This window comes from Ostrea edulis, chromosome 7 (assembly GCF_947568905.1).
Source record: "Ostrea edulis chromosome 7, xbOstEdul1.1, whole genome shotgun sequence".
Taxonomy (NCBI): Eukaryota; Metazoa; Mollusca; class Bivalvia; order Ostreida; family Ostreidae; genus Ostrea; species Ostrea edulis.
The window spans coordinates 35,192,934-35,207,442 of record NC_079170.1 but is presented as its reverse complement, the minus strand read 5'-3'; the positions used below and the strand labels follow the sequence as shown (position 1 = coordinate 35,207,442).

General features: G+C 34.2%; 1 protein-coding gene across 6 annotated transcripts in view; it reads left to right on the top strand.

The window, feature by feature from the left end:
* The first annotated feature begins 7 nt into the window (after positions 1 to 7).
* The window catches only part of LOC125655075 (uncharacterized), a 15,782-nt gene continuing 1,280 nt past the window's right edge, over positions 8 to 14,509 (top strand). The window contains exons 1-10 of one of the 6 annotated variants that reach the window (XR_008796898.1): positions 54 to 146; positions 547 to 625; positions 868 to 945; positions 3,159 to 3,330; positions 5,835 to 5,904; positions 7,627 to 7,759; positions 9,750 to 9,832; positions 10,717 to 10,793; positions 11,884 to 14,162; positions 14,297 to 14,437. Coding sequence is in view for 3 of the 6 variants with exons in the window: in XM_048885232.2 (XP_048741189.1) it covers positions 98 to 146; positions 547 to 625; positions 868 to 945; positions 3,159 to 3,330; positions 5,835 to 5,904; positions 7,627 to 7,759; positions 9,750 to 9,832; positions 10,717 to 10,793; positions 11,884 to 13,113 (1,971 nt within the window). In the remaining 3 variants the exon portion in view is untranslated. Of the gene's footprint in view, positions 147 to 546; positions 626 to 867; positions 946 to 3,158; positions 3,331 to 5,834; positions 5,905 to 7,626; positions 7,760 to 9,749; positions 9,833 to 10,716; positions 10,794 to 11,883 lie in introns of all 6 variants that reach the window. The other 5 variants (XR_007362571.2, XM_048885233.2, XR_007362572.2 and 2 more) reach the window with 5 other exon arrangements.

Genomic DNA, 14,509 nt, shown 5'->3' with positions numbered 1-14,509 from the left:
GACAACTCTTTACGGACTCTCCCTGTAATATTTTTAGACAACTCAACTTCAACGCCATTGGGTAATAATTCACCTTTGACCTTTTCCAACCAATCAGATGAAAGAAGAGATCGAGAACAAAGCTTCATCGAGAGAAGCACCTGCAGGTAATGTTTACACTCATTTTTTGTACATATATATAAATATTACCAAGCATTTTGCTTTTATATCACGATTTTTCAAAGCATCAAGATGATTATTCGCACATAGGCAATAGAATATATACAGAAGTAAAGGCAACTGGAGAATTTTAAAAAAAAAATTTGAATTTTCGGGAGGGGGGTGTTCTACTTTTAAAGCAAAACTTTGTATTCGCTATGTCGAAGCTATTTTCCAAATTCCATTCCTTTTATTTTACTGTACTGTCGAGGACAAATGTTGTTAACTAAAATGCATGAAAATTCAATAGAAAGAATTAAATGGCTATCTGATATACAAGACCTCCACGCAGTATTCATAAAAACTGTTGACAGTAATGCAATTTTTTTGTGTTTGTGTATTGTCCAGTAGGTTCTGTTTTAGCAATGAACAATGCAGATCTCTTTATGATGGAAACACCAACATTTCCACAACCCATTGGACAGATGTAAGTGGCACCTAAAATCAGTTTACTTTTCACTTGTCATGCTTGTGATTGAAACAAATATGAAGAGGAGTTTAAATGCCAATTTTGTTGTAAAACAAAACTGTAGTGAAGTAGAAAGAAAAGTTATCTTACATCTTGTGATTTCTTCTGTTTAGATATAAATCTGTGTTCTCACCTATATACAAATGAGACAACAATATGTGGAGTACATGCTTTAAACGTGTGTATATGTGTTTTAACAGGCCTGGGAGCCCAATGGTGTACCCCCCAGGGTTCAATGTTCCAGATCCTAGACTAATTAAGCAGGAGCCTGTAGAAAGGTTAGGATTTCCTATATATGATTGTGATAATTACACCAAAAATAATTTCTGCTTGCCTGGAAAGGTGAAGATAATGAACAGTAAACATTAGGCTGTCACAGTTCCAAAAATTGTCAGGTCAGTTCTAAATTTTTTACATCGGGTTCTGGTATCTCGCTTCGGATCTGTATGATTATTTTAAAAATCTACTATACAGTTGAAATCAAAAAACTTTTATTGTATTTTGTTACAATAATTATTCAGGGACGTGGACTGTGGTTTAGACTCAACATTCATGGTACTAATACCGTACTATAAACAGCATTGTCACTTCTACTCGTTTCCATTCCATTCTTTCAATAATTTGTCATTCACGATGTTGATCCTGTGGCATATTTTAGATAAGTCTGACATATCTTCCATATTGTCATTGTTTACAGATTTGTCCATAATGCCATCTTTAACAATTGATCAAAATACAGCCACCTTTGAGGATTTTGACGACATTTCATTTAAACAGATTTCTAATATTGATTCTATTTTAAAAACCAGACCCAAACCGAAATACAGAAAAATGGAACTGAACCCGACCCGAACAACACGACCCGTGGTTTTCAGTTATTTCGGGTACCTAGCCCTAATGAACAGTGATCAGTCTCATTTATTACTCCTATAAATAATACAAAATTAAGAGCATCACAATATGATATGTATTGCAATATTTAAGCCACAATTCAATATTTTCAATATCATACAGTTTACAAAAGAAACAATAATAACTTTGAAGAAAAAATCAATTACGAAGATTCAGTCACAATTTTACAAGCAAAATATTCCAAACTGCTGAACGGTAAGATGCTTGTTGACTCTTGTGGTTTAAACTGATTAAGTTCATTATTGTTTATGTCAGACTCGAGGCTAACAACACCCTGACCGTTATCGAACACCATTTTGTTTCTCCAGCATGCAAAATTAATAAGTACAGGTCAAACCGGATGTCTTTTATGGCACCTGATTTTGAAATAACGTTTCGAATTGAAGATCGAGGCAATGAATCAAACTTTAAATTGAGCGTTTATATTGACATTTTGGTGAATCGTTTTACATTGACATTTTGGTTTCAGCCTTATTACAGTAACAAAATATTTCATAGTCATATAAACTGTACAAGCAGAACTCGAAATAATTGATGGTCTGGGGCCAGTGAATTATGAATTTGGGCTTATTGCTTTGTATAGAGCATGTGCCCTTGAGGCTAGTTGATATAAATTCAAATTCAAAATTCCTCAACAATCAGACAAGTAAATATCATTTAAAATGTGTTTGCATCCATGTTTTTATCGCATGCAAAATAATTTCTTGATTTTACTTTCGTTAAGTTGTAGTACTATGATGAAGTAACACAGAGTAGGTAAATTCGTGAATGTTTCTAAGAACAAGTTGTATATACAATTGGCAATATTCGGATGATTCCTCTACACTTCACACAAAGGCTTGAGCAACAGAAGGAGTTCTGAATCATTATATCTAAGAACATACGTCTTCAGCTGCAAGTCTCTTAGAATGAGCTGTCTAATTTGTGATGCTTTCGTAATCCAGTAACATAACAATTTCATAAATGACAAGAGAGGTGAAGATGACATCAACTATTTTTCTAAATTTAAGTGAAAAACGTGGATAAAAATAGTAAGATTATGTTTTTTTGAGCCTGCTGTTAATGGTAGTTTGAATAACAAGGTATTAGGACTAATCACGAAAATGTTTCATTATTATTGAATATGGAATTTAGGCTAATTGTTTTCATATCCACCTGTCCAAAGGGACAGCATATTTCGATTTTACCAATTTAAAGGGATCATGACCCTTTCCCCAAAACTCTAGTGGCAGCCCTGATTAATGCAGCATTCTCAAACTGAATGAAATATATATTAAACATAATGCTGCAAATATGATTATAAAGTCATGATGATGTCACAGTTCATGTAATTCATGCAATCATCAACAAATCTGTTCTGAGGACGGTCATAGAATTGGAAGACGTTAGATTTCTGGAATTTGTCATTTAATATGTTTGGTTATATTGCTGGGTCAGATATTTGCGAAGGCTTAATTTGCATAATATACAGTGTAATAATGTAGCTCTATCCTATTTTTTTTTTATTCTGACCTTTTCGGGATCCTCTCCAAAAAAAAATATTGAAGTGCAGCTAACAGAGAATGTATTCCATTTACAGTCCACAGAAGAAGAAAAGAGGAAGAAAGAAAAAAGAGGAAAACCAGGAGAAGATAACTGATCACATGCCCACAAAGAAGAAAAAACGGGACCGGTTTAACGGGATGAGTGAGGACGAAGTCATGAAACGGGAGTTACCTGACCACTTACATGAAAATTTAGATATACTTATCGTAAGGAACCCATGATTGCTTGATCAAGCTTTCTCTGCTAAAAAGTGCATAGAAATATTAATATGTTTACCACTAAAGACACTGTGCTGATGTGGTTTACATGTACAGAATAATACGTCAAATTATAGGTACGAATAATTATCGGCATAAGATAAACATTTTAGATAACAAGGCTTGCTCCATCTGTTACGAAGAACCAGAAACCATTATACATCTATTTGTTTCCTGTTCATTTGTTGCAAGAATTTGGTCATGTCTGTCTTTTTGGATATTACAAAAGACAGGGAAAAGAATGCAGTTTGACTCACAAATGATAATTTTTTACCCAATGGACTGAACATGAAAATATTATTATTATTAATTATTACAGTGGAACCCCGTTATTACGTTTTCCATTTTGTCACGATAAAATAACGTAATACCGGGGGAAACGTAATAAACGTTCCCAGTTAAATCCGTTAAAAATATCGTTTGGAAATTGTATATCGTCCGTTGGTACTCCGTGAAGGGGTGTGTGAATATATCTTTACTGTTTCTTTGTTTAAAAGACTATGATACTTTGTTTTATTTACATCTTATCTTTAATGTCCATAATTCTTCATGTTCTTATCCCTTTTCTTTATTTCGGTGTAGGATACATAAGGATGTTTTGATAAACGTTGCTTTTTCTGCATTCGTTTGGACCGCCATTTTGTTAAAACAATGCGTTCATGTAAATTTCTCTCAATAACTCGTTCCGGTTCGTATTCAACATTCGTATTAAAAAATAACAAAACATCGTTTTTATTAAGTTCTCTAATTACACAATACACAACACAATAAAAAAAAATCCCACCCAAAAAACAACAAAACTATAGACACAAAACGCACACGATACCCAACACTTGCACACTTCTCACCAACGATAAACATGCACGGAGAACAATTTAAGCGCAATCCACATAAAAAAAATATATAATGATGCACGAAGATTTCATTTATAACGCTAAATGATGGCACTAAAATCACGTGCGCATCAAGGGATTTTAAAATATTCACTGAGGTAAATGCCGTGCACAAATCGGCCGATAGATTGGTGTATGTATGGACGAGGTTTACGAACACCCAAGCTGCATGTCCAAACAACGAACAATTTTTTTAATTGAACACCTTTAGTCACCTATGTCCAAGCAGTTATCCAAGCGGTTGTAACATTGCTACGATAAATTTTGTCTTTCTTGTTTGGTACCAAAGCTGTCCGTAAATAGAGTTTTAATAGCGAAGGTAATCTCACTATGCTGAACACGCAGGTAGTTGAGAAATTATTTCTTTGATTATCAAAATATGAAAAATGAAGTAAATTTCATAGAGTACAATTTCTAAATAAACATTATTTAATTGTTTATCACTGGCTTCTATACGGGGTATTCACCTGTATTGATGTCCCTAGATCTATCGAAGCGTGATCAGTCAAGCGTCTCTAATCTCCAAACAGACCAGGAAATTTACGTGGTGACTGCCTCAGGCAGTCAAGGTGTGAATGGCTTATTATTTTGAGAATCACTATTGAATAATTAGGAGTTTATGTTTTCGTCGGAATATTTACAACGTAATACCGAGTCCCGGCATTTTAGGACAACGTAATAACGAGGTCTATTTTATATAGGTTTGTTAAGAAATGGTTTTGTGCTTTGAAATTCCAATGTAATATGCGGACTAACGTAATAAAGGGGGAACGTAATAACGGGGTTCCACTGTACTATGTTGGTCAAGAGATGTATATTTTCATTCTCTAGGAAAGGTTTGCCTTTCACATTTAATATTTTAGCATATTTGCAATTATACTATTCACATGAAAAAGGTCTTTTCGATACAGATGTCTTTATGAAAAGGTGGTCAAATTATAAATATCTTTTTGAATGACTTTATTTTTTTCCAATAATTTAATTGCTGTTATTTCAAAATGCTACTCGTGTTGTTATTTTTCCCAACTGTGAGAATTCAAGGATGAAAGTTGTCTTGTATGTTTATTTATGTTTTCAAAGGCTATAAAAAAATAATAATAATAAAAAAAATCTTCTTTGCTAAAGTTTACTTAAATAATATTCAATCTGTTCAGTTATTATTGATTTTAAGTACACACACATGTATGACCAGTATATGCTTATAATTTTGAACAATGAATGATAATATCTTTTGAAAAATAATTTTTTAACATTCAGTTTTCATTTTGGGGTGGGGTGGGAGACCCCCACTTACTCCCTCCTCTCACCCCTTCCTTCCTCATTTTTTCCTTTCCCTTTCCTCCTCTGTCTTCCTCCCATTTTCTCACCCTGTCTCTAAACAAGGTCAAAGCTACTGGTATATGTCTGATAAAGATCAAGATATTACAACACTTAGGTCAGATTTGCCACCATGGAATTTACTCTCTAGGTGGGCAATAGGGATAAGTGAATAAATGCACATTTTGTCTCTCTAGGTGGGCAATAGCGATAAGTGAATAAATGCGCATTTTGTCTCTCCAGGTGGGCATTAATCCAGGGCTATGTGCTGCCTATGTTGGACATCACTATGCTGGACCAGGCAACCATTTCTGTAAGTCCATTCTCTACTCACAGGAGACATTTGATCATTGTGAGAAAGTATCTTAGTTATGAACAAATATCTAGGTTGTTCGTATTATCAAAGATATATATGAAGTATTTTAATTTATACAAATAAAGGAATAGGTTGTTCACCAATGTTCATATTATTGAGGATATATGAAGAATTTTAGATATGAATAAATGTCTTTATTATATACCCATCAATGTATCGTTCCTTGATACTGTGGATTTCACAGCGTGTGATCCGGTTTTCCGGATCACCACCCTGTGGTTTTCCTATTCCATATCAGTATTCTTTGAAACTGATAACGTCACAACGCATCAATGCAACGTTATTTGTGAAAAATATTGACCGTGTCACAAACGAAACTGTGTGCACAAAACATAATTTCATGGTATGTCCATGTTTTTGATAATTTGGATTACATTTATTATCTTATAAATGTAGATTTAAAATGCATAAGGGAGTATATAATTGTTGACAGGCGCAGATCATCAGATCAAACTCTACGCTTAACGTCTCGTGTGATCTGATGATCCGCGCCTGTCAACTCGACGTGATCCGACTCTTCGGATCAAGTTACTGTAGTAATGATAGATATAGGTTGTACGTATTATGAAGGATATATATATAAAGAATGGAATCCAGTTATACATTCTTCTATCTTTTTATGAAAATCCACTTTGGTTCAAATCAGCCCCCTTCTCCTATCATCATCGACGATAGGAGAAGTAGGGGTTGGTTTTAATCAGACTGACGGAAATCTTAGATATTTGTTTCCTATGTTTTGTAAAATAAGAGAGAGAAAAATATCTTTATGCTCCAAATTACTTTCCTCACAAAGCAAGTAATTTTTCTGACTTTAGCGCAGTGATTTTTTTTGTTTTTCAAACTACCACCCCTCCTTTTGAATTGGGAAAAATTAGCGACATTTTCCTCAAATTGGGAAAATTCATTCATAGTAAATTAAAATGGTAAAGATGCATAAAATAATCAAATAACAATTTTTTGTTTGAGGTTTATTTCAGATCTGATTTAAAATCATAAATAAATCATTATTTAACATTAAATATGTATTTGAAGTCACACCTTGTATAGATATTATTTACATTTTCTAAGAAATACATATTGTCTAATTTCATAATGAAAATAATAAATTATTAATTCACCAGCATTTGTACCCATAATCTTGTAAATATTATATTAATATTTAAGTTTCCCGAATGTCTCTCCTGTTTGTATTTTTCGGATTTTAGTAAAACCCTATACTGTTGGTCACTTCTTGTTATTAGCCTGACCCTACATATAATGGCGGTCAAACTAAATTGTAAACAATATGGCTTAATGTGTATCTGGAAACTATATACTTCGCTGCATATCTGCTTATATGGATGCCTCTATTGTTTTACATATTCTTTACAAAACCAATTGCATGTGCAGTGGTTTGGAGAATAAAACTGAAGAAAAAAACGTATTTACTCTTTGTCAGAAATATACGGTAATTTTTTTTTAAATGGCCTAATTTCCCTAGATTTGAAATTGGGAAAAACATATATATATAATTGGGAAAAAATAGCTAATTTTAGTGAGGGGAAACAGCTGAATATCTTTGGCATTTTGGCCCCAAAAAAATCACTGTAGCGGGAGTTGTTTTATGAGAATATATAAGTATTGACAGAAGATAGTTGACAGTAAATATCTACACTGTAGGGAAGTGCTTGTTTCTGTCTGGGTTGATTCCGGAGCAGTTGAATGCTTATGATGACTACAAACTGGTGAAGTACGGGATTGGGTTTACTAACATTGTCGCCAGAACAACCAGAGGAAGTGCTGATTTAACAAGGTACGCAGAAAATATCTATATAAACAGAGCTTACAAAGCGATTCATTAAAAAAAATCATCTTTTCATGGACTTTAGATCATTCATATTTATTTGACAATATAATTTTTGCTTATACCTTGCATTTACTATTTATATAAAGATATTTATATAAAAAATGAGTCCATGCTGTGAACTATTTTTGATTTTCAGGTTAGAAAATGAAATGGATTTTAGAAATGATGTGTTTGACATTTGATATAAGAGCAGAAGCAGTATCACACCTAAAATCATGTGCCCCCCCCCCAAAAAAAGAAAATTTTGTGTGCTTTTGATAATGGGATAAAAAAAAAAGATCTGGAATGAATATCATTTTAATGTGGCTTTACACGTTCCATAAGATCTTATTTCCACTGAACTCAAAATGATCTGTGTAATAGTGAAAGTGAATACAAGAGTGGCAACTCATAAACATTCAAAATAACTAAATAAGAGATGTTTTCCAGCTTGTTGGGCCTCTGAGGCCCTGTGATGCCACCGAAGGGTTAATTTGGCATCTGTTCATTCATTTGTCTGTCTGACTCCTTGGTTTCCACATGATTTCTTGACTACGGTACCATTTGAATTTAAGCATTAGAAGTAGGAAGACCGTGTCGGTTTTGTAGTCAAAAGGTTTAAAAGTCACTGAGTCATATATGGTGAAAAGTAGTCTTTAAAAGATAATAATATTTCTAATATTATTTGAGTTTTAGCCTTGAAACTTCTCAGGAAGAGCCTCCATGATTAAGAATAACCTCAATTGTTATGGGGTCAAAAGTTCAAGGTCATGTAGTTATAATAGTATGATATCTCGAATATTAATGAAACTTTAGCAATGAAATACTAAATACAGATTATCTGTCAAAAGTGGCTGAATCCTTTAATATTGTTGGATGAAAGGTCAAGGCGACTAACTCAATGTGGTAAGAAATTCTTTCCAGTTGATACCTCTAATACTATTTAAGCTTTGGCAATAAAACTTTAGAGTAATGCTCTCTATCACATACGGATATCCCCAATAGTTGAAGGTCATCAACTTAGTGATCCATGTACATGATGTCATCTTGTATTGCAATTGAACTATTGAAAGATAAATGTCTTGCACTAAAAAACACAAATCAAACATATGCAGGTGACTCTCACTTGCCAATACTCTCAATATAATCACCGGTGATTCTAAGCTTTAATCTCATTCTCTCAATCTTTAGAAACTGTTAAATCCCTCAAAATAAAATTATAGTTCCATTATTTGTGTTTCTTTAAGATTACTCTAGATATTTTAAAATGCTAATTATTTACATTGCTGTTGGTCACTCATGACGTAATTAGCACTGTGTGGACCTTACTCACAAGGTTTTCCAACACGGGGGCACTGGTCTGTCTGATGATTAATCATAATTATCCATTAACTTTTGTACATTTTGAAATGTGAACGTTGATTATGAGATGCAACACTAATCTTTTTGCTGCAACAAAAGAAGAATAAATATTAAACATATATACTAAATGTCAAAATTATTAGTTTCTTTACTTGTATTCTGATGAAATAAATTTTTAATTCTAAAATTACTAAGCTTATTTAATTGGGAAAATTGAATTATAAATTTTAATGGGGCCATGATTTGAACAAACTTGAAACCTTAAATAGTTCAGGAGATATTGAATAGGTCAAATTCAAAAGTAGGTCATACTCCAAGGTCAAGGTCACAAAGTACCTGTGATATCACAAGGTCTTGCCATACAGAATCTGTATATATACAAAATTTGAAATTCTTTCCTTAAGGTATTCGATGTATGTTGACCATATTTCATATCTAATAAATGGATGGTGGGAATCATCAAATAAAAAGAATCTGCCATAGGAATATTCTAAGTTAAAAATCATGATCGCAGGGCCAAGTTGACTCGGGTGAGCGATGTGGCCTATGGGCCTCTTGTTGAGAATCACCTTTAATATAAATACATTTTTTTTAGGAAAGAAATAAAGGAAGGAGCAACAATATTATCAGAGAAAATCATGAAATACAGACCAAAAATAGCAGTGTTTAATGGGAAAGGTAAGTCTTATAAGATACAGTCCAAAAATAGCAGTGTTTAATGGGAAAGGTAAGTCTTATGAGATACAGACCAAATATAGCAGTGTTTAATGGGAAAGGTAAGTCTTATAAGATACAGTCCAAAAATAGCAGTGTTTAATGGGAAAGGTAAGTCTTATAAGATACAGTCCAAAAATAGCAGTGTTTAATGGGAAAGGTAAGTCTTATAAGATACAGTCCAAAAATAGCAGTGTTTAATGGGAAAGGTAAGTCTTATAAGATACAGTCCAAAAATAGCAGTGTTTAATGGGAAAGGTAAGTCTTATAAGATACAGTCCAAAAATAGCAGTGTTTAATGGGAAAGGTAAGTCTTATAAGATACAGTCCAAAAATAGCAGTGTTTAATGGGAAAGGTAAGTCTTATGAAATACAGACCAAATATAGCAGTGTTTAATGGGAAAGGTAAGTCTTATAAGATACAGTCCAAAAATAGCAGTGTTTAATGGGAAAGGTAAGTCTTATGAAATACAGACCAAAAATAGCAGTGTTTAATGGGAAAGGTAAGTCTTATAAGATACAGTCCAAAAATAGCAGTGTTTAATGGGAAAGGTAAGTCTTATAAGATACAGTCCAAAAATAGCAGTGTTTAATGGGAAAGGTAAGTCTTATAAGATACAGTCCAAAAATAGCAGTGTTTAATGGGAAAGGTAAGTCTTATAAGATACAGTCCAAAAATAGCAGTGTTTAATGGGAAAGGTAAGTCTTATAAGATACAGTCCAAAAATAGCAGTGTTTAATGGGAAAGGTAAGTCTTATGAAATACAGACCAAATATAGCAGTGTTTAATGCATTATGTATATAGGGAGTGTTTAGGTATTGATAAAGTTTTTTTGTTTGTGCTTTAGGTATTTATGAAGTTTTTGTGGGCCATAAGAACTTTGCCTTTGGAAAGCAACCTGAACCATTCGCAGGAACTGAAACGGTGTGTATGGTACTTTTATTTATGTTGAACGGAAACAAGATTAGAATATAGATATCCTATTTGTGATTTAAAAATTTTCCCTCAACATTCACTGGTCAAAGTAATGAAAGTTTTGTGAAATTCGCTAGTCCACTCCCCTCCCTCCCCCCCAAAAAACAAAACAAATCGAAACTCAATCTGTTTTGCTTCGTTTTATGAAACAACCTTTGAATCATCATAGGACATATCATATAGATCAGACTAACAGAAGCCTTAATTTTCCGTACAGTTTGTGAACATACACATATCTGTTTTTATTTGCAATGAGTAACTAATTAATCTTACCCTTACTTTTATATTGTGATCCCCTGCACTTCACAATCATTCTCTACCCAGAGTTCCGTGCGCTACTCGCATTACATCTCTGTCAACGGCTTTTTACAGAAATCTTGTAAAAGTTTCTAATATCCAACATTTATGTTTTGGACTAAATATTTAGTCATATTATGAAATGTTTTTGGTGCAATTAAATTGATGCTTACATGGAATCAAAAGTAAGAAAGGCTGTAAAAATATGATAAAACTTGTAGAATAAGAGACAAACATCTAAATGGTAAATATGTACTTATTAAAGTGCCAGTGGGCTATGAAAAGAGCCTGATGTATCACCTGTTGCCAGAACTTTTAAAGGGAAAGGAAACCGAGAATGATTGTTTATATCATGTGATTATATTGTCACGTGATTCCAAGTGACAGAGGTGTATGTGAATCTCTATCATTTTTAAATGGAACTAAAACGTTATAGTGATGTAGATTTTACTCTGTGGTAAAATAATCCCCATTCTCTGTTTTGTGAATGTTCTTTAAAGAAACGAAAAGTTGACACTTCCGAAATGTTTTTTATTGTGTGTAAACTTTTGAATGAATTTTTTCTCACTGGTCCGACAAACTATTTGCAGATGAGAATTAATTATCCACCAAATAAACTTTAGGTCTCAGACCTCAGTCCACATTTATTTTAAACCCTTGTATATAGAGTTGCATGAAATAATTCCTGTATTTGTGTGATGAAAATAACAGTGTTTAATGTGTGACTGTGTTTATTCTTCAGCTTGTGTATGTAATGCCGTCTTCTTCCGCTCGCTGTTCCCAGCTTCCCCGAGCCATTGACAAGGTTCCCTTTTACACAGCTTTAAAGAAACTGCGCGACTACTTACGTGGAGATCTACAAAAGTTAGATGACTCTGAGGTCTGCTTTCCTGATGTGGAACTCAAGGTTGTAAAGAAAGAACCTAAACAAGAGAAAGTTGAGGAAGATTCTAAAAACAATCCCCCCTTGTTTGGGAACAACCCAGGGGCTATTATGACCCCTCCACAAATGGACCAGGGAAATTTCGCTCACGCTAGCAGTCAAAACATTTGTCATCCTAGCAATCCAAATTTCATGAGCATCAAGCAGGAGCCTGCATTTTCCCCTCAGGAATATGGAGGTTCAATATCCGGATGTGCTCAAAATAACTTTACAGCTTCTAACATTTCAACCCCTCAAATGTTCAACAACCAATTCTCTCAATCAGATTTCTCCCCACAGCAAATGTCTCAGCAGGTAATGGCTCATGGCAATCAACAAGGACCAGGCTTCCCGGGAAACTTTCAATCTGAAGCTTACAGCAGGCAGAGTGACTTCCACCCTAGTCAGATGTTCACACAGTCTATGGCACTGGCCTCACAAATGGCCTTCAGTCAAGGAGGATCGAACTTTCAGATGAGAGGGCGGTACCAAATGGCAATGTCTTCTTCTTGGAGGGGTCAAGTACCAATCAAGCAAGAACCGCACGACTGGTCTTCCAACATTCCCGTTTACAATCCCACAATGCCTCAGGGTAATGCTGCACAGACACAATCAAGCAATCCACTACAAATGCTGGAGAATCTCAGTCAGGGAATCAATACTTCTGGTCCTCCTAACTGTACCGGAAACACATTTACTATGTCTGGGTCAAATATCCCATCTAATAGTAACTGTTCTCAAGGTGTTCCAAACAGTTTTTATGGCAATCAAAACTATCCTCAGGGAAATAGACTGTCTCAGGCTCCAGAGCATTGTGGGAGTTCACAGATGCATCATGGGAATATTCCCGAAGAAGTCCCTCTTCATCCAAGCCAAAGTCCGATACACATTCCTGATATTATACAGGACTTGCCTCCATCACATGGGTCGGATTCACCAGGAGCTCGAAGTACTACCCACTCGCTTGGTAGCCCACCTTCTCAACTTCCTGTTGTCAAATCGGAGCCTAAAGATTTTGCTACCGACACATCATGTCCATTTTCTAAATGAAGTATTTTGTGTAGAATTGATTTTGATATTTCATACACCACAAGGTGGGATATTTGTGTAATTTATATACATATAATTCTACAGAATGGTAGATGAAGAATCTGAGTTTCTAAATCAGAAACATACTTTATTTGTTTATGCCAGTATTTTAGGGAGAGAGAGGAAAAGAGATGAAAATACTGATGGAGAGAATGATTTAACTTGCTTCTGTTTTGGGCTTCCAGTGATCAGGAAAAGACTTCAACATGAAGACTACAGGCACTAAATGTTACATAGGATCACATGTATATTGAAAATCACACAAAAAAGAATCAACTGTGTACACTGAAAATTTACAAAAAAATTACATAGATATTGAAAATTACAAAACAACATTTCAGTGGCAGATCTAAAGCATGTAAAGAGGGGTTAGCAGGGGTTGCATCTTTGGATAATTTTGTTTTTAGAAAAAGGTAATTTTTTACCACTTTTTGGTATTGAAGCCCCTGTATTGGGCGCAAAAAGGTACACATTTGGGTCACAACCCTCCCTTGGAAAATTTACTGGATCCACCACTGTTCCAACATATTGAAAAAAAAATAATACACATACTGAAAATCATGTAATATGTAATCTAGGTATGAGATTTTCAATATATAGATATTTTGTTTTTGTTGTTGTAACATCAAGTGCCTGCAGAGGAGATGTCTATTCAGGTGATTTTGAGGCATATTCATGATTGTATATGTATCTACAAAGTTTTTTACAATAGATTGAAATGTAATACAAGTTCCTTTTTTTCTCTCGTGTGAGACTTGATATGCATTGATATCTCATGAAAGCTGGAAATTCTGCAGTACCTATCCTTTGTTGTCCACTATATGTTGATTTTCATACAACTGTTGTAAAGTCTACATACCTTTATATTGTACTTGTATCTTGAAATAGAATTTACGCCGTTTGCAGAATGAAAATATACCTGCAAGCGTTTATAACCTCGAATTACCTGAAATGGAGGGTATTCGGAAGCTGCCTATGTTAGCGATAAAGGATATGGAATATATCAATAGGTATTTGTTCCCAAATTTGGTAAATGTATTTGACTATTGTTAAGATATATTATTCATACTAAAAAATTGGAATTGTGTAAAATGATGAGTGTCAACTTCATGCAAAAAGTTTATCTTGTACATTATATTACAAGTGTTACTAGTATAAGAGGAAGGGAGAAAATGCAACGGACCGGACTGAGATTCGAACCCAGACCCCTTGAATCTCCAGTCAGGTGGTCTACCTACTGAGCTATCTGGCCACCAGCGATCGAACCCGTCTGATCACTACGCTGGTAAATATGTACCATTAATGTCGCATGAAAACTTCTGATCGGAATTGAGAGGTCAATAAGACTACAGGTCAC